General features: G+C 37.7%; 1 protein-coding gene across 1 annotated transcript in view; it reads left to right on the top strand.

The window, feature by feature from the left end:
* Nucleotides 1-21,643, top strand: part of LOC148273660 (uncharacterized) — a gene marked incomplete at both ends in the record, with an annotated part of 56,795 nt that extends 35,152 nt beyond the window's left edge. Inside the window, 10 exons of the mRNA XM_088238394.1 lie at nucleotides 295-439; nucleotides 1,569-1,727; nucleotides 4,398-4,546; nucleotides 9,192-9,321; nucleotides 14,623-14,762; nucleotides 15,805-16,107; nucleotides 17,026-17,158; nucleotides 18,731-18,879; nucleotides 19,995-20,154; nucleotides 21,625-21,643. Coding sequence (XP_088094520.1) covers nucleotides 295-439; nucleotides 1,569-1,727; nucleotides 4,398-4,546; nucleotides 9,192-9,321; nucleotides 14,623-14,762; nucleotides 15,805-16,107; nucleotides 17,026-17,158; nucleotides 18,731-18,879; nucleotides 19,995-20,154; nucleotides 21,625-21,643 — 1,487 coding nt within the window. The remainder of the gene's footprint in view (nucleotides 1-294; nucleotides 440-1,568; nucleotides 1,728-4,397; nucleotides 4,547-9,191; nucleotides 9,322-14,622; nucleotides 14,763-15,804; nucleotides 16,108-17,025; nucleotides 17,159-18,730; nucleotides 18,880-19,994; nucleotides 20,155-21,624) is intronic.
* Nucleotides 21,644-21,649: the final 6 nt, after the last annotated feature.

The following is a 21,649-nucleotide window of genomic DNA, read 5'->3' on the forward strand; positions in this document are numbered from 1 at the left end:
GTTGATGTTTGCGAAGTTAAAGAGCTGAAACCTTTATTTATGCGGGTGAGATTCATCTAATTGAATTATTTCACCTACATACTAGGCAACACCTGAAAATGTTATTTTTTCAATTTCTACACTTCTTCATGGACCAGGTGGCAATATTTCGAGTTTGTCTTGGAATCCAGTCCTTGTCTACAAAAATTTGGACAAACTCAAAATATTGTTGCTGCATCTAGAAGTTTCAGAGTGATTAATTCCAGCTAATTGTTTAATCATCCTTGGTTCAATATTGTGACGTTTTCCTCGCAGCTGCTGGAGCGGCTGCTCACCGAGAAGGCCGAGCTGAAAGGCCAGATGGGCGCCTTGTCGGCGGGCCTCGGCAAGCTACGCGCGGAGGCCAGCAGACTGGACAAGCTGATGCAGGTCAGCAGCTCAAAACGGAAACCCAAGAAGGGTAAGGTCAAACTTTGAAGCTATCAATTTTATTCTTGCTCTTTTGCTGTCGCCTGCTAAAAATAAATGATGACTGGATTAATAATAATTGCACGAAAAGCTTTAATAAAAATTATCTTAAGAGTCCCAATCAGAACTAGCTCCCTCGGTATATTTGAAAATCTTAATGTCAAATCTATAAAACAACTTTATGTAAAAGCTCCGTTACTATACGCACGTAAACATTATTCTCTACCTTCCGATACTCCACCCTGATGCTGCAAAAAAATAAATACAACCTTCGGTCAAAGAGGATTGGCCTACTGCTCGGTTAAAGTGTACAATCTACTTCCATTATCCATAAGGACAATTAGTAAGTTCCACAATATAAAATTGCTATTAAGAAATGGATAGTGGATGTGGGTTGCGCACGGATCGATGAGTGGATCAAGCCAAATAGGTAAAATGTGTGCACTCTTTATGAAACTTTTTCTATTGGTCTATATAAATTGATTATGTTTTTTATGATTATTTTAGTTTTATTTTTATTGTTTATTATGTTAATGATAATTAGGTTAATTAGATTAATTACAATTTTTAAAACTTATTAATATTATGTTAATTTTGTTAAACAACTAATTCAAGGCATGTTTCACTTTTTGTAAAATGTTTCCCTCGTCACGGGACACCCCAGTGAGGGAACATTATTCTGTATAAAAAAAAGAATACAAACAATGTAAAAGTATAAATAAATATTAAAAAATATTTTTTTAAAAAATCAAATCAAAAACAAATGGAAGAATTAAAGAAATATGAATGTTCAAACAGGCAAAATGGTGAATGTTATACAGTGTGTAAAGTGGCCACTTACACCAGCCAACGACAGGTCATAAGCCCTGTAAATGCCTAGACTTTCGTATTTACTTATCTAGTGTTCTCCATCCCTGTTGTAATTTGTTAATAATGTATTGTATTCAACATAAGACGATGACTCGCTTTATCGGTCGTCGCTCTATATTTCAGGTGAAATGATTTTGCACGTGTGCGGGTCATTGAACAGAATAAAGTCCCCAAATATTAGAATTTTAAAATTAATCAAGGGTCAAACCTTCCAGTGGACATCCGTATTATGTTTCGAAATAATTTTGCAGGGGGCAAGAAGCGCGCGGAGCAGGCTCTGGCGGAGGAGGAACGCGTGACCATAATGCAGAGCGCCGCGCGCGAGGCCCGCGCCCGCGCCGACGACGCCGAGGCGGCCCTGCGCACCGCCACCTGGAGACTCGCCGCTGTGCAGCAAACCATCGACAACGGTAACTTGTTGCGTGATCGTATTTTGGCATTTAGCCGCTTAGCTAACACCGCACAAGTCAGGACGATAAAAGAAACGGCATATTTTGTTAATTTGAAAAGAATTTACTATAGTCCTAAAAATATAGCTCGATTAAAATGACAGCTGCCAAACTAATGTCAGTAGTGATAGGAAATTACCGATCACTGATTATGTACCGATCAAATTGATTTTATCAGTTTTTTCATCCAAATCGCGAATGAATTGTGGTCCTGTGGCTAGTGTCTCGGACTCACGGACCAAAGGTCCGTGGTTCGAATCCTACTCTACCCCAACTGGATTCCCATTTTCTAATAGTGAGTTATTTAAAACTCGTTGAAAATGGCCCTCAAAATTAAATATTTGGGTTAATCTAAAGCGGCCTCCGCGGTGTAGCGGTTAAGACGCTTGACTCACACACGGATGGTTCCGGGTTCGATTCCCGGTGAGAACACAAAAATTAAAATGTGATTTTTCTCAAGCCTGGGTGTTCTGTGATGTAATTCACCACTGTAATTGGGCCTCCTGGCCTGTTGTGGTGCAAAAAAAAAAATTAACAAAAATTGATTAATAAATTAATTAATAAAAAAATCATAAGAACGCAAATATTTCTTTTTATAAAAAAAAAAAAAAACATGAAACTCTGTTTCCGGAAATTGATTTGAAAACGCAATAACAAGCCTATTATAGTGTGTTTAAGACAATTATTCACAAAAAATAATACATTTATACTTTTTATTCATGAACAACGTCAAATGAATAATTTTTTTATTTGATCAATTTACATTGATCAATTTGTCCCATCTCTAACGTTTTTGCAAAATTATGTAACCTTGTAAGAACGTCGTTTATAATTAGGTTTATTTTAATTTTAAAGCTGATTTTATATATTTATGTTGATTTATATGTCAAGCATTGTATAAAAAAAATTAATTAACACGCATACTAATGATTTTTCGTGTGTCAATATAAATAACTCCTTAGACGTTACTACAAAGTTATGTTGTCACTTTTTCTGACAACTATCACTCTAATCAAGCTATATTTTGAGGACTATAGTTTTGCAGTAATTTAGCTCTCATATGTTATCGTTGAAATATATCATAATTAGAAACGAGAAAAAAGAATCCCAATCATCTATGCGCTCTGTAGCTGCAAGACGTGCTGGGATATTTATTTATTGTACAGCACCCTTGAGGTGATTAATAATATATAAATTATCCAACTATAACAATATTAATAATCAATTTAATCAAGTCAAAGTGAAAGGATTATTAGTAGTACTACATTTGACAATTTCAACATCAATTGCTTCCCTTTGATTTGAAAGGACAGCACAAAATATTAGTTCAGTTCGTACCCAGAGACATTGAGCTTCCTGGACAATATGTTGTTGACGCGAAAGTACCTAAATTTTGCTATTTGGAACGTACTACACCCATAATTAATAAATTACAACAGTGCTACTAAAAGTGAACTGACATTTTTAATTTTTGTGTTCTCAGCGGGAATCGAACCCGGAACCTTCCGTGCGTGAGTCAAGCGTCTTGACCACTACACCACGGAGGCCGCCATTTATTGATAAATACATAATATTTCAAATATCTGCCTTCTAATAACATACAAAATGATCAATCAAACCGCTCATACACGCGTTTGTGTAATATTCATGTAAAAAAGTGAATTGGACAGGAATGTTGCGTCTCATAAAACGAAATAATACGGACCAAAATGGACACCAAGTCGTTGGAACAATAGGCATAATCCCCCAGTAACTATGCACGTGCGTTTCCAGAAATTATCAAGCAGCCAGTGGGCCACATGGCGACGGTATCTACCTACTGTCTACAAAAGCTTCTCTTCGGACATCTATCTCCCTTTGTTAACCATGGAGTTGAAACAGTGTTTTATTTATTTAGTTTTTTATTGCTTACTTCTTGGCATGAACACTTGACAAATTTACTACTATGCTCTATTTTTTCTAAATTTATTGATATCATTTTAACTTTGCTAGAATTCCACTCGTCCATGCGCTTTGTAGCTGCACGATGATTGGTTATCTAGCTTTCATATATCAACTTTAAAATAGCTAAATTTTGTAAATGGGGTCTAGAATTCCAATCGTCTATGCGCTTAGTAGCTGCAAGACGTGTTGTAATCTTACTTCTTTTTATTATTCATATTATTTCTTTTTTTAAATATCATTAATTCACTAAATTTATTAGTCAATTTTAAAAATGTGTAAATGGGGCTAAATTTCTAACTGTCTATGCGCTCTGTAACTGCAAGACGTCCTGTAATCTAGCTCCTATCTGTTAAAATTTTTAATTGATCTTAATTGAAAACGAGGAACTAGAATCCCAACCGTTCGTATGCTCTGTAGCTGCAAGACGTGCTGGGATATTTATTAATTGGACAGCGCCCTTGAGGTGATTTTCACAAAAATGGAGCTATATTAATTATCTAAGTAAATATATATAAATATGTAAAATTTAATTTACCAACCATCTGCACATTTTCTCAAAGACGAGAATTTCGCAAGTATCCGTCGAGTACTAATTATGTCGTAATTCAAATTAACAGAATCGAGCTACGCTCAACTATTCCCCGTTCTTATGATCTTAATACTAATGTGTTTTCCCTTTTTATTCAGTGCCGGAAATTCTCAGGCAGCAACTGAGTGCCGAGATCAAGACCCAAGCTCAGGAGCGAACCAAACAACCGTCCCCGCCTCGAGACAACGTGTCGCACAGTCCCAAGCCAGAGCAGCTGATGCCAGCGACCTTGCAAAGCGGGCCAAATGTAAGCATCGCCCAGTTTTTTTTTCACTTCTAGTAAATCCACGCTGCATACATTGATTCGGAAGATTCATCGCTGGAAGCATTATTCTCCACGATTCACAAGAGTCTTCAATGTCCTGGATGAACATATTAAGCTCTCCAAAACGAAAGCCGTTTTCAGAAAGAGACCATTGCGGGAGACTGCACAAGATATTGCATAGATTTATATACTACTAGCGGACCCGACAGACGTTGTCCTGCCCGAATGTTGGCTTGCCTGCTATTACCTTGAAAAATGACTTCATTAATAAGTATTATTATGGATAACTTATATAGCGCCATTTTCGTAACAAAATACCTCTAGGGCGCTTTACTTAGTGATTTTATTGTTAAATTAATTTAATTGAAGCTTTTAAATTTGTAATTTAATTAAAATAATTTATTTTGTTATTTTTTTTTTTTTTTTAGTAAAAAAAAATATTTGCGTTCTTATGATTTACCCAAATATTTAATTTTGAGGGCCATTTTCAACGAGTTGTAAATAACTCACTATTAGAAAATGGAATCAAGTTGGGGTAGAGTGGGATTCGAACCACGGACCTTTGGTCTGTGAGTCCGAGACACTAGCCACAGGACCACAACCCGATTTGTGACCCGGTTATGACATGCTATGATTTATTCAAATGATTTAGAGAACAAGTGGGTTTTAAGTTTTTTCCGAAACATCACTTCACTTTCACAGCCTCGCACCTCTGCTGGGAGAGCATTCCATGCCATAGGGCCTGCGACCGCAAATGCGCGTTCACTAAATTTAGTGCGCTGCTTGCGTAAAGGTATAATAACTAATCCTCTCGCCGTAGACGTAGCTGATCTAAGCGTGAGACGCCCGTCGGCTAGTTCATCTGGAATGCATAGTTCCCTTAGATATTCCGGAGCAGAGTTGTGCAGTGACTTATACATAAGCCGACAGAGTTTGTATTCGACCCTCTGTGGAAAACGTAGCCAGTGTAGTTCCCGAAGTAGTGGAGTGACATGACTGAACTCAGAGATTCCGAAAATAAGTCTCGCTGCGGCATTCAATACAGATTGTAGGCGAGTCATTTTGTTCATTGGTAGGATCCAAGGTACTTGTTTATTTTATTTTTTATTTATTTATTTTTTTCTTTCTGTTGACGCCCATGGGGCTTTTACATCATACATACTACATAATAAGAAAAAGTTACACATTTAACATAATTAACATTTTATCAAATATAAAAATTTAAAAAAAATATTTTTTAAATTTAAAAATAAAGTTACATAGTTAACATAATACACTATCAAGACATAATAATACATACATTATATTATGTTTATAATATAAGTCATAGTAGGATTAAAATAAAACATAATTATTATTTATTTATTTTTTACACCGGTAAACTAAACTCAAAAGTGAAGTTATCCAAAATGTTGAAAACTGAAAAGGGTTTTATAAACTAAAAATATAAAACATAACACGGGCTAACTTTTAAGCATACATAAATACGATCGAAGATTTATTGACTAGACTCCGTCGCGTCGGTCGCCTGTAGTACTTTGGTCTTGAATATGCTCAATGAGTAACGAAATATATCAACATCGCCATATTCATTACCAAGGCGATGGAGTCTAGCTATAGGTGAATTTACATAGTAGTTGTGCCCGCTGGACACCTCGACAAACACCCACTTATTTCGTGTGCGGCGGGAAGGTATTTTAATATTAACCAGTCGCGTTAAATCAGGGCTGTCGTAAATATTCGATACTACTTTTGGCCCTAAACCAGAGCTTGAAGTTTTCGAAAAAGCCGATTTTTTAGAGTAAACCGGCTGTCATTTCGTATTTAAGTAAGAAAATCAGTCTAATTAAATGTTATAATGTGCATTAAATCTTATTGAATAAGCGTCTAAGGGCGTGAGTTGCACTTTGTTTTGTAATAAATGGGTAGCATTGTTTTAATAGGCCATTGTTCTCGTCAATATTAGCCAGGCGCTCGACGGAATTAGTTGCGCGGAGTGTAAACTTTTTCCATTTCGGTAGTTTTAAAGCGCGTTCGAATTTGTAATGTGATTAAGTTATTTCTTTACTAACGCAAAATAATTTTATCAATATAGATAATTAACAAAATGTTCGGACAGTGATAAACTTCAAACCTCGGTTGAGGGCCAAAAGTAGTATGGAATATTTTTTAAAATAATTTTTACGTTCAATGTGATCCAAAATGCAACTTTTTAGACCCCTTTCACTTTGATGTCTAAAAAAATAAATCATCGGCCCACTCTAATGTACACTATAGTGTAGCAAATCAATTGTATTTTTATGTAATTCCTATTTTTTCCATACTTTTTTCATTTCCTCACTTTAGCGTTTTCCTCAGTTTTACACTTTTTTTCTCGCTCCCTTAAAAAACGTAAAAAGGGGTTTTACTGTATTTGTATGAATAAAAAAAACTTCCTCTTTTTCACCTTGGAACTCTTTACCAAACATGCCTGTCCCCAGGGCATCCGATTTATCAGGCATCGGCAATACGTGTAAAATTTCAAAGGCTGATCGTCTTTAACGTAGTTGATAGCCCAGAAATTGTTAGAGGCATTTCATATCGAGTCCCTGTCCGTAGAACTCGTCAATCTGTACTCTTCGACATTCCTAACTCAATGACTAATTATTTAAAAAATAGCACTCTACGAAGAATACAGATTACTACATTGTAAATACCATATTTTTATCAGATCAGTTAAAGACATTTTAAATTTATCTCCCGCTTGACTTTTAACTTTTAATTTGATTCTTAATTTTGTCTTTCAATTTTAACTTTTTAATTTTAATTCTTAATTTTAACTTTCAATTTAAACTTTTAACTTAATTTTAATTTAAATTTTTCATTTTAACTTTTACTTTTAATTTTAATGATTTGATTTCAACTCTTAATTTATACTTACCTACATCTACTACCTAACTAACTAACTAACTAACCATCACATTTCCAGAGGGGTAGGCAGAGAGGATAGAACGCCACACCACTCTGTCCTGGCACACTTCCTTTGCTTCCTTCACATGACCACTTTCAAGAATTTGTTGTACTTGATCATGCCATGTCTTTCTCGGCCTTCCTCGACTTCTACAACCGGACACATTCGCATCATAAATCTTTTTAGCCGTTCTTTCATCATTCATTCGCTCCACATGACCGCGAACCATCGCAAAAGACCTTTCTTAATTTTGTCGATAATGCTTAACTCAGCTTTGCATTCTGCTCTAATTTCGACATTAGGGCACCTAGCGTACATTGTTTTTCCGCACATTCGCCCGAGGGATCGCATTTCAACAGCATTCAGTCTACTTTCGTCCCTTTTTTTCCAACTCCACGCTTCGCTTCCATACATCAGGGTCGGCACCAGAACTCCATTATGAACTGCTAATTTAGCCTCTTGCGATAGATACTTATTTGCTACGACAGACTTTAAGGCACCATTAACTCTGTAAAGCTAGGGTTTCCTAGGACAGCGGTGCCCGTATTTTAACGGCCGTAGTGAACGGTGATGCAGTGGACAGCCGTCGTAAAGGTGATTAGAGAGTGGTTTCCTAGGAAAACGGTGTTAAATGGTGTTGATAACACTGTTTTCCTAGAAAACCACACTCTAGTCGCCTTTACGACGGCTGTCCATTGCATCACCGTTCACTACGGCCGTTAAAATACGGGCACCGCTGTCCTAGGAAACCCTAGCTTTACCGGCACTAACCCTCCTTTCAATATCCTCGTCCATATTTCCATCTCTAGTAAACATACTACCCAGATATACAAATTCTTCGACCTGTTTCAAACTATCTCCATTTACTACAATCTTCTACTACCTGCATCGAATAATTTATTGTTAGTTGTGATTTTTTTTACAATTAAATTGAAATGTTCACGGGAGCAGAGAGAGAGGGAGGAAAGTAGAGTAGCTTTACAGTGTCTTCTCCTTTGTATGAACTTTTTATGTAATATTTTTATTTCTACTTTTTTAGAATTAAATTATTTTTCCCCTCTCCTCCTGCATTCATTAGTGTGAAATCTGTAATTGGTCTAACTTTTTAAAATCGTTCTTTTGTACCTTGTTGTATAATGTTATGTCATTCACAAGCCATACACATATTTCTTGTTTTGCGGCTTCGATTCGCAAATAACAATCGAAGCTAATTTATATAACAATGGCCGACAGTTCGAACCCAACCGACCGGTAATCCGTCAAAGAAAACTGAATACAACTGACCCGGGCAATCCCGAAGTCCCGGTCTGCATCCGATTCGTCTTCCTGGTCACTTCCTAGGAGATGGATCAACTGTCGACTCCTCTTTTGAATGGAATTTGAATTTTTACACCTTCGCGATTATTTTGAAGAAAGGAGATTACAAACTCAATATGGCGAAATTTGCAACACAATTTTTTACTGTATTTCCGCCCGTGTGCAGCGACGGAAGACCAGGCGAGCCATCTATCGACGCCCATTGAAACTACTTATTTGATTAACTAATCAAATACGTTGTCCTTTTCGGTTGACTTCATATTTTCTCAACAGATGTAGGATAAGATTTTATATAAAGACTGTATGATTTCATTAATAAATAAATAAATTCTACAGCAAAAACGACGATAATCTTTCCAGGGCCCGCTCAAACCGGAGCAGTGCATGGTGACCATAAAGCGCATCATGCGACCGGACAAGAACGGGCCGAGTGTGACCATCACCCCCAAGGGATCCAGCAAGCCCATCTACATCTTCAGGGCTGATAGATGTGAGTGTACCGCGTAATACTTATGCGGATGATGACGATGGTCGTCCGGACAGTGAGCGAGATGGTGGTTAACACATTGTCGTCGGGACACGGCATTTGCCGTTTTTCGCGGACTGTCGGTCAACCGCGGGACACGGCAAATGCCGTTTTTGTCGACTGTCGGTTGTTGGCGGGAAACGGCATTAAACGGGTTTGTTATCAGCGTGAAATAAAACGCCTTGAAGGGTGATTTGCTACCTGGGGTGCTAGGCGACAGTCTGTAGACGTTATTTGAGATGCCTTGTCCGGATTGGCTAGTGTGCCACTTGTAAAGGCGTCGCCAGAAATTTAGAGTTTTATGCGATCTCAATCTCCAGTTTAGTTTGAGTCATTTCACGTATTGGACTATTTTTCATACCGCTCGCACTGTTTTGTTTACTGTTTGGTATTTTCTTGTTTGAATATATTAGCATTGTATAGGACGTTACCCCTACAAAAATGTCTTTACAAGCCAATGATAGTGACGATGAAGTGTATGCCGACAATTTATCCAATTGTTCATGGAATGATGACATTGAAGAGTTGTCAGACAAAGAACCGAGTGATGATGAACAAATACCAAGACCTAGAACGTTTCACCGTCGCACTATTGAAAGTGATTCTGATTCGGAGACGAGCTCAGATGAGGATGTGGACGAGTGGTCATCGTTTGATAATCCTCCAGTTCTGGAATCGTTTTTAGGCCGCCGCGGTTTGAATTCAAATGTCCATTGTCCTCAAACTGTAAGTGATGCGATAGAGTTATTTATCGGTGATGATTTGTTTGAATATTTTATAAACGAATCTAATAGATATTACCACCAAAACTCACATAATTACAAATTATATAAAAAATCGGGAAAGTGGAAAAATATTACTTTGAAAGAAATGAAAAAGTTTTTGGGGCTGATTATTTTGATGGGACAAGTTCGAAAGGATATAAGGGACGAGTACTGGTCTACTGAACCAACAACCGAAACTCCTTATTTTGCTAAAACGATGTCCAGAGACCGGTTTCGGCAGATATGGAAAGCGTGGCATTTTTCTAACAATGAAGAAATCATAGATAGTTCCGACCGATTATGCAAAGTAAAACCAATTATTGACCACTTTTTACCTAAATTTATTTATTTTTGATGATCAAATGTCAAACATGATTTCTTTGAAAATTTCGATCGAAAATATTATTTGGTTTAGAAATTGTGTCAATTTTAAGAAAGCGATATATTTTTGCGCTAATCGCGAAAAACACCCGCTATAGGCTAGAGTCTATTGTTCGAAGCGCTCGACTACAATGTGTTAATGATGATTGTATGGGTGATGCTGGTCGTGTGAATGGTAATGACGATGGTGATATGGCTGATGATGGTCTTATGAATGATGATGATGTAGTGAACTGTTCTCGGAGTATGGATGATTGATTGAAGTGTACTTACCAGAGGTTTCGTTACAAGATTGCGTGTATCAAATGAAAAGATTTGCATTTATTTAACAGAAAGGGAAAACATTTTTGAGAAGACAATATGGAAGTCTAGGCATTTACAGGGCTTATGACCTGTCATTGGCTGGTTTAAGTGGCCACTTTCAAATATTGTTGAATTACTACCTGGTAAAAGAAGAAGCATCAAAATTGGAAAATTGTTTTCAGGCGTTGCCCAGTAGGTGATTTGGTTCAGCCGGATGAATCTCACCCACGTGATAAAGGTTTCAGCTCTTTTACTTCACAAAAGTCAACAGATGGAAGAGTCGAGGAAATGTGGATGTTCAAACATGGTCAGAATGGTGAATGTTACACAGTGTGTAAAGTGGCCACTTGAACCAGCCAACGATGGGTCATAAGCCCTGTAAATGCCTGGACTTCCATACTCCCTTCTCAAAAATGTTTTCCCTAACTAACTAACTAACTAACTAACCATCACGCCATTTCCCCAGAGGGGTAGGCAGAGAGGATAGAACGCCACACCACTCTGTCCTGGCACACTTCCTTTGCTTCCTTCACATTCATACATCTTCTCATGCACGCACGTCGATTATTCCGACTTTTCACATGACCACTTTCAAGAATTTGTTGTACTTGATCATGCCATGTCTTTCTCGGCCTTCCTCGACTTCTACAACCAGTCACATTCGCATCATAAATCTTTTTAGCCGTTCTTTCATCATTCATTCGCTCCACATGACCGAACCATCGCAAAAGACCTTTCTTAATTTTGTCGATAATGCTTAACTCAGCCTTGCATTCTGCTCTAATTTCGACATTTCGACATGTTTTCCCTCTCTGTTGAAATAAATTTAAGTATGAACAACTCCCTAGGGAGGAAATCCAGCCAGTCTGCAAGCATTTGGACATAATCAAACATTGTTGAAAAGATTTGCTTTCAAATTATGTGGAGTTTTATTTACTAATTCATTGACTTAATTAATTTAACAACGATTCAAATATAATGAACGAGAGATGTCGACAATGCTGAATGCAATCCAGCCATGTTAAATGAATGTGAATTGAATTAAGTTTAACAATGTTTGATTATGTCCAAATGCTTGCAGACTGGCTGGATTTCCTCCCTAGGGAGTTGTTCATATTTAAATTTATTTCAACAGAGAGGGAAAAAGTTTTCGAGGAGAAATTTGGAAGTCTAGGCATTTACAGGGCTTATGACCCGTCATTGGCTGGTTTAAGTGGCCACTTTACACACTGTGTAACATTCACCATTCTGCCCATGTTTGAACATCCACATTTCCTCAACTCTTCCATCTGTTGACTTTTGTGAAGTGAAAGAGCTGAAACCTTTATCACGCGGGTGAGATTCATCCGGCTGAACCAAATCACCTACTAGGCAACGCCTGGAAACAATTTTCCAATTTTTATACTTCTTCTTTTACCAGGTAGTAATCCAACAATGTTTGATTATGTCCAAATGCTTGCAGACTGGCTGGATTTCCTCCCTAGGGAGTTGTTCATATTTAAATTTATTTCAGCCAATGACAGGGTCATAAGCCCTGTAAATGCCTAGACTTCCAAATTTCTCCTCGAAAACTTTTTCCCTCTCTGTTGAAATAAATTTAAATATGAATTAAGGTTTGCCGTGAATGTCGTTGGCTTTGTCTGTTCAGTATATAATAGCATTTATCGATATTATTCTTGGCTTTCTTACCCATTCTTCCCTCGACCCATCCTTATGGTACCTACCTTACATCGTGATGGAAGATATTCGAAATTAGAAGATTTGCACTCGGAACAAAACAAACAGCATCTTTGACCCAATACATTAGATTGCATATAAAAACTCTTGGATTTGTCGCGCGTCATTGTAAAATCTATCATAAATCCATAGAATTAAGAATAGTCCAGAAGGAGCGTAGAATCATATTTGAATACATCGGACTGTGTCCAATAATCCCCCCACTTAGTCACACTTTCGCCGCGCGCATACTTGAAGTCACCGAGTAATATTGCCAGTTCGCGAAGAATATAACCGTAACACAAATGTAAGGTAAAATAAACAATATGTTAATTTTTCTAAAATTTTATTGTGCACTCGGAAACATTGATTGACACAATAGAGTAGATAAGTAAAGGGTCATTTAATAAGAGTAATTGTATTAATGAACTTTGTACTTAAAATATAAAACAAATTTTATTTTACACAAAACGGATATTTTTATATCATGTTAAATAATATTTGATGTTTTAAAGATAATGTCGGCCAAATGTCCACCACGGCGTTGTTTAATCCGAGGTTCAATTTTCATTATTTCTCTTATTCTATGAGCAAAGTAGGGTAAAACATTTTACTACTCTGGCAAGACTAACGAAATTTCCATTTTGTTTCTTCGACAATCTGACAGATGGAAAAATAATTCAATTTTTAAGTAATGCATTTGTGACAAACACATTCATTTGATAATTACACATGAAATGTGATTGTATCCTGTTTCTTTAAGATCCTAGCAGTATTTTTACACTTTACACTGAGTGACGTCTACAAAGAAACTAATGGGTCAAAACGTCAACTTACTCATTTATGAGTAGTTGAGACGCCTTCTGTTTGATGTGCGCATGCGGTTTCTGGACTATTCTTAATTCTATGCACAAATCATTGCATAATTCATAGTAAATTTCATCATCCAGTACCCAAAATTGAAGAACATTCTCATTGTATCAAAGGTAGGTCCCATATCATTGTTCCTTTCCTTTCTTCAAATATTTTTAACCTTTTACAATGTCGAATGACATTAGTTTTTTCGCTACTGCCCGTTTTTCGTTAACGCGGGTGGGCCTGGCATTCGGTGTTGCCAGTGCCCGTAATGATAACAAACATAATGGCCATCTGGATGATGCAGATGGTGATTTCGATAAAGACGATTATATGGGTTAAGATGTTTAAGTAAATTATGCAAGTGATATGCACCCTAATAGATTGCCCAAAATTACTGTCCCTAAAAAACTTTCCTGTACCCACAAAGACCACCAGACTCCGACACGTGTTCCAGTGTGAGTACAATAGGACAAACTTTACCATCCTTTAGCATCCACAGAACACTCCTGCTGCCATCAGATCAGCTATCCTATCCATCAAATGACCATCCCCTTAATTCTCCTCTTTTTGATCTGTTTCTCTTTTCATCTTCACTTTATTTCCTTTTCCTTTTTTTAGAATTAATTTAATGTCAAAGTTATTATTTAATGTTATTTTCTATAATGCTTTATCTACTAATTGTATATTTTAAGAGCCCTCTAGGCGCTTATTAAATAAATAAGTAAATATGGATGATGATAGGTATTTGTATTCTATTTTATTTATGTACCATCATCATCATTCCCTTTCCGCACCTAATGGTGCATAGGGCACTGCATTGGTACACCAATCGCAGCGTTTCTTGATCATTTTTGTTACATGCTTACGCTTCAGTTACCAGTCCAGGGACTATGAAATATTCTAGTGTGAAAACGCCCTTTTTAAATAAATATTTCATATCAACCATGTCCGGAATCGAACCCGAGACCTCTTGCATGGCAGGCTAACGCGCTGACCATTACACCACGAGTTACTACATATTATTAAAACAAAATGACACAAAAAACACTTTGTATGATAGTACCTTTGTAGATGGACGGTGTTCGTGAGTATGATTGTGCTCATGTGGATGCCAACGATGCTTTCAATGATGATTACGAAGAAGACTGTGGCGGTGTCGACGACGATGGGGAAAATCTTGGTGTGACTGATGATGCCGTCGTAAAATGTTATCTCTAATCGCCCGGATCAATGTTGATTACAGCCGAGAGCCAGGAGCGGGTGGCGCCGCCCAAGGAACCGGAGACCAGGGACACGAGAAGCAAGAAGGCTGTCCCGTCCTGGGAATCCACCCTCGCCCAGCTCAACGCGCTCTCCCAAGCCAAGAAGAAGCCCAAGGAAAAGGTACATTAAGTAATGGTCTCGAGATTGTTGTACTAAGTGGCCTATGCTATACAGGGTTAACAAAAAGTTGAACGGGCAGAGTTTTTGTAGTACCAGGTTCTGCCGGTAATATTGTTTAGAACAGTCTTTCTTAAAGTGGGCGATAACGCCCTCCCCCCTGTGGGTGCTGAAAGTCTTTAGGGGGGTAGTTGAAGGCCCAGAGAAGATTGAGAGGCATTAAGGCGGTCTAAAAAAAGGCAAAAAAAATTGTTGTCTGTTTTACACATTTACGTTTTACATAACAAACATTTACACATGAAACAATTTACAGAATAAAGATGGTCAAATATAGACAGGTCATAACATAAGCCATGTAGATGCCTAGACTTCTAAATTTTTTATTTAAAAAAATAATAATTAAGGAATTTCATAAAAAGTACATGTTTTTGTAAAATTCTAAAAAATTAAAAAAAGATCTTTCTCATACTGAAGCTAACTTCACACAATACAATTTTAGTTAACAATATTTTAAGTTTCTCCAAATTTTTGTAGACAACAAGGACTGGATTCAACTCCCTGGGGAGCTGTTTATATTAACATTTTGCAACAGAGATGAAGATCATTTAAGAGAAGGTAATATAGAAGTCTAGGCATCTACAGGGTTTCAGCTCTTTAACTTCACAAACATCAACAGATGAAAGAATTGAAGGAATATAGATGTTCAAATATGGGCAGAATGGTGAATGTTACACAGTGTGTAAAGTGGCCACTTAAACCAGCCATCGACAGGTCATAAGCCCTGTAGATGCCTAGACTTCTATATTACCTTCTCTTGAATTTTCTTCATCTCTGTTGTAATATGTTACTCTATAGATGGATGGCGTTTGTGAGTATGATGGTGCTCATGTAGATGCCAATGATGATTACGAAGAAGACGGTGGCGGTGTCGACGGCGATGGGGAAAATCTTGGCGTGACTGATGATGCCTTCATAAAATGTTGTCTATAATCGCCCAGATCAATGTTCTTCATCTCTGTTGTAATATGTCAATTTTACTTCGCAGCCGCCCCGGGCGGAGGCCAAGCCGGAGCCGCCGGAGCCGCCGAAGCCCGCCGGCGGCAGGCGCGGCGCGGCACGGCCGTCGCCGCCGCCGCCGCCGCCGTCCCGCCCGGCCAGCTCCGCGTCGGACGCGAGCGGCGCCGAGCAGCGCGTGCAGCGCGAGATGGAGCAGCGCGTGCAGCGGCGCCGGCCGCCCGCGCAGCGCCGCCGGAAGGACGCGGACGAGATCGTCGTGTCCATGGTGCAGCTGAAGAAGGCGCACCAGGCGGGCGACGACAGGAAGGCCAAGAAGGAGCCCAACAAGAAGGTGAGCGCCGATTATTAACCCCGATGTTCAAATGTTATGGAAATAGATAGAAAGGAATTTGTAAGTCTAGGCATTTACAGGGCTCATGACTTGTCATTGACTGGTTGGTTTAAGTGGCCACTTTACACACTGTGTAACATTCACCATTCTGGCCTATGTTTTAACATCCACATTTCCTCAACTCTTCCATCTGTTGACTTTTGTGAAGTCTTCTTCCAAGTCGGTCCCTCAATGCTGAGGATCGTGACCACCGTGAACACTTCTGATTAGTCTGTTCCACTCCAGTCTGTCCTCGGCCCGACGAACTGACTCATCAAATTTTAGCCCGTAGCCACCTTTATTTGGTCAGTCCATCTATATGGGATTCTACCCCGGCTTCTCCTGCCTTCAACTCGGCCAGACATTGTTGCCTTTCCTAGATTGTCTGGCTCACGTAAATGCAAGCAATATGTCCAAAGAAAGACAGTATCCTTCTCAAACACACCACTGATAGACGAGTTGTAAGACGAGCAGAAATAGAGGAAGACCGAGAAGGACATGGCATGATTTAAATCCAACAAAGACTTGAAGACGGACATGTCAAAAGTCGGAATAATCGGCGCGCGTGCAGGATGTATGAATTTAGAGAAAGCGAGATATGTATGCAAAGATAGAGTGACGTGGAGTTCTATCCTCTCTGCCTACCCTGGTTTGTTGTAGATATTTCAAGGTTTAATGGAATCACAGTGAAAGTATTGTTAGTACTACGTTTGACAATTACAACACCGAGGGTTTGAGAGGCTGCACTACTTCCCCTCGATGGGAGAGGACAGCGCAAAGTATGTGTTCATTTCAAATCGGGCTCCTGTGACAAAATGTCCGGGTTATGGATTGTTCCGACAATAAACTAAGCTGTGTCTTGTCTGTTTGCGCTCGCAGCCGGAAGTGGCGGAGCCCAAGGCCAAGCCGCGCCAGCAGCAGAACCAGCAGGCGCCGCCCCCGAAGAAGGAAGCCTCCGCGGGCCTCAAGGTGTTGGGCGCCAAAGGCACCCTGAAGCAAACGATGCCTAATCGTGAGTATTTACTTATTTATTATTTATTTATTTATTTATTATATATACGGCCTAAGCCAATTACATCAGTTACATGAAGAAACATAAATGCAAGAAACTGAACAAAAAGAACATAAAACTATTTGGCAAAGACAAACAAGGGCAAAACAATAATTGTATACAATATATTAAAAAAACGAAAGATCAAAAACTTTGAGCTAAACCATGCCAATCCAACTTCATCCCACACTGTTTAGTTGCGAAGAGATCTACGAAAAGCCGGAAGATCTATCCCAAAGAATTCCAAGTCGTGTGATGAATTGACTAATCTACACATTCTGTACAATTGGGGCATAAAAACCAAAGTTGCTCTTAGAAGATTTAATAAACAGCAGATTTTGACTTCTGGTGACGCGGTTGGGAACATGAAAAGAAATTGATTGCAACAGAGATGGGACATCACTTATAGCATCAAGTATTTTGAAAATGCATATAAGGTCCATCTTGTTCTTATAAAGTAAAACCTCGTTTTTACGTACCTCAATTTTACGTTTTCCCGCTTTTCACACCGAAATGTTCAGAACCTATTTTTCTTCATACATTCTCATACAAATATTCCCACCCAATTAACGTTTTGTACGAGTTTCATAACCCCGGTTTTACGCTTAAAAATTTTCGAAATTCATTTGATGTGTCAAATAAGACAAAATTTTGTCGTAATAACGATGCCGCGGCCCGCAAATGAAGAATAAAAACAGGGAAACAACTAATAAAGGATAAATTATTGTCTTAACCTAAATTCAAAGCAGGTGCAGTGTAATTGACATTTTTGTTTAAGTGTCTTCCTTTCGGGATAGCCTTAGTTTTCATTTGAACAAAAACATCATTTTGGCTTGCACAAATCATGATACGCAGTTGACAAACGTTTAGAAACAATAAAGTTTTAATATCATGAAATTGCGAAGTTTAAAACATAACAAAATAAATATTTAAAGTTACAAAAAAGATTGTTTAAAAATTTGTCATAAAAGTGGAAATAATTTTGCCGCGATCTATATGACAGTTGTTTTTAGTGATGCCATAGAAAAAAAAGTGATACCATATAAATAAAATTTCCCAACATTTAGGGGAAAAATTATTGTATGTTATTTTATGCAAATTCTATTTTCGTTTTTTTTTTATTTACACATAAAATAATTTTAACATGCTGTTTTTAAATCAAATAAAAAAACAGATACATAATGTTGTTTGAAAAAATACCTTAACAACATAATAACACTTTTAGTGAAATCATTGAAAATAGGTTAAAAAAATATTGACAATTTCCACTCATCACCGTTTTAACAACTTTTCTAGAAGTATATGTACACTATAGTGTAGCAAATCAATTTTATTTTGTGATATTCCTATTTTTTCCATACATTTTTCATTTCCTCACTTTTGCGTTTTCCTCAGCTTTACATTTTTTTTCTTGCTCCCTTGAAAAACGTAAAAAGGGGGTTTCCCTGTAATAATTAAAAAGGCGCATTTCTTTAGAGTTGTAATATGAGTGACGATGTCTCGCACGATGACTGTAAAATGCGACGTTTACAGCCAAGAAGCCGCCGCCGCTGCTGGCTTCGCAGCCCCCGAGCAACACGCACGTGCGGAGCGCGCCCGCTAGGCCGGCGCCGCCCGCCAGCCGGCCGTACCAGCTCAACTCGGACATCACCATAGAACTGGCCAACGGGAACGCCAACAAGGTAGGAACCGATACAACTGATAACAGAGGGAATTATAGTTTAGTGGACTTGTAAGGTTCATAGTCCATAATCGATGACACACACGTGTTAAATTAGTTCACCTGTAGCTCAATCACAAATAAATATCGATGTGCTTAAAAACATGCTAAGCATTTGAGCGATCACAATGATCAATAATGAACATGCTTAAGTTATCGCGGTCAAAAGTCAACGCGTGTGTAATCTCTAAGTCAACGCTTGTGTCGGTTTGTTTTTTGTTTTCCTCGTAAATAAATACAGTTCACTGGCGAAAAATCAGCATTTACTATAAAAAATAATACAATATATTGCATTTGCAAAATAGTAAGGAGTGTCTAATACAAAATGTGAAAATTAAATTACAATTACTATGGCGACTGCTTTTTTGACAATTGGCTCGCCAACCGCCGGCTAAATGCAATAAATAGCATGATAAATAATAAATAAATAAATAGCAGTTTTGGAATATTTTCCATATTTACACCGGTGAGATTCAAATATGTGATTACGCAGCAGGATTATACGTCAACCAAAATGGATTTTTTACCCTTGAAAATAGAAGCATCGTATCTGAATTATACTATTTACAAAAATTATTAAATAATAAAGTAGACTCTTTTTATTTTTATTTAAGGTAAACATGAACAGAAAAAATATAAAATGAAAAATAATGAATAATTTAGATCTAAATAACTCCCTAGGAGGACCCAGTCTGTCTACAGACATTTGGACATACTCAAAACATTGTTGATAATAATTATTATTTAACTGAATGGTCGTAGACACAAGCATTATATGGGTAATAAGTAAAAAAGGTCTACACATCTTTCAAACTTTTTAATTCAAGTTTTAAACATTTTGACTCGAACATTTATTTTGTCTGCCCCTTCTTCCAATTTAAGACTATGGTTACCAAATAAAAGGTAGTACTGGAAGAAATTATAAAAAAAAATGGACATTTTACATTTTTCTCATGATAATTTATTCTCAATAAATCTTGTGGTCCAGTGGCCCGATTAGCATTAATACCAAGCGTAGACTACGACGAGTTCCCATTTTAAATCCCTTGCGCGTTACAACACCCGTCCTTTCAGAAGGTGAACTCGGCGCATCCCGGCAGCCCGGCGCCGCAGAGCATCATGGAGCAGCTGCGCAGCGGAGTCCAGGTGGCGGACCTGCGCCTGCCCCCGGGATCACCCTCACCTGGGTGGACCCGGCCAAGCCGCGCCCCCCGACGCCCGCCCCAAGTCCGCCATCGTGAGTATCGCACCGTCGACCCAATAATCCGATCGCCTCCTAAAATTCATTTTTCTTAAATAACAAATGTCTGTAAAACACAATAGGCGTCTTTAAAATTACAACTGAAACCTGAAAATGGCGGCAATAAATGTCCCCAAAACAAAGTAACAAACTGTCTTTAAAATCACAACTAAAATTACAAATTTCTCTCTAGAGACTAACTTCGGACTCTTGAGCTGTCAGTTTTCAGTGGGGATTGCAATTTTTTCTAACAAACAAGTTGGTATAGGGACCAGAGACTAATTTCAGATTCGTGAGCTATCAAAAACACGAAAATGGCAGCAATAAATGTCCTCAAAACACAATAATAAACTTTCTTTACAACTAAAATTACAAATTTCTCCCACAAAAAGTTGATTTAATGATAGAGACTAACTTCGGACTCTTGAGCTGTCGGTTTTCAGTGGGGATTGCAATTTTTTCTAACAAACAAGTTGGTATAGGGACCAGAGACTAATTTCAGATTCGTGAGCTGTCAAAAACACAAAAATAGCGGCAATACATGTCCGCAAAACACAATAATAAACTTTCTTTACCACTAAAATTACAAATTTCTCCATCAAGAAGTTGATGATTGATGAAAAAATACTAACTTCAGACTCTTGAGCTGTCAGTTTTCAGTGAGGATTGTAATTTTTTCCAACCAACAAGTTGGTATGATGACCATAGATTAACTTCAAATTCGCTAGCTGTCGAAAACACGAAAATGGCGGCGATAAATGTCCGCAAAATTATAAGAAAATAGAATTTTGAATTTGCATAAAATAACATACAATATTTTTTCCCCTAAATGTTGGGAAATTTTGTTTATACACATCACTAAAAATAACTGTCATATAGATCGCGGCAAAATTGTTTCCACTTTTATGACAACTTATAAACCATATTTTTTATAACTTTAAATATTTCAATCGTTATGTTTTAAATTATGTTTTATTTCTATCGCAATTCAATGATATTAAAACTTTACTGTTTCTAAACGTTTGCCAACTGCGTATCATTTGTACAAGTCAATATGATGTTTTTGTTCAAATGAAAACTACGACTAACCCTAAAGGAAGACACTTAAACAAAAGGTCAATTACACTGCACCTGCTTTGAATTTAGGTTAAGACAATAATTTATCCTTTATTAGTTGTTTACCTGTTATTATTCTTCATTCGCGTGGCATACCGCTGGCGCGCGGGCCGCGGCAACATTATTAGGACACAAATTTGGCTTTTTTGACACATCAAATGAATTCCGAAAAAATTTTTAAGCGTAAAACCGGGGTTATGAAAAATGTAGAAAACGTTTATTGGGGGAATATTTGTATGAGAATGTATGAAAAAAAATGGGTGCTGAACATTTCGGTGTGAAAAGCGGGAAAACGTAAAATCGAGGTTTTACTGTAACTATATTTTTAAAATAATGTGTCTCGTATTTCAGCCGACAGTACAGCTGAGCAGCGTGA

Source organism: Micrasema longulum, unplaced genomic scaffold, assembly GCF_059751315.1.
Source record: "Micrasema longulum isolate JH-2025_06_02 unplaced genomic scaffold, ASM5975131v1 h1tg001883l, whole genome shotgun sequence".
Classification (NCBI taxonomy): Eukaryota; Metazoa; Arthropoda; class Insecta; order Trichoptera; family Brachycentridae; genus Micrasema; species Micrasema longulum.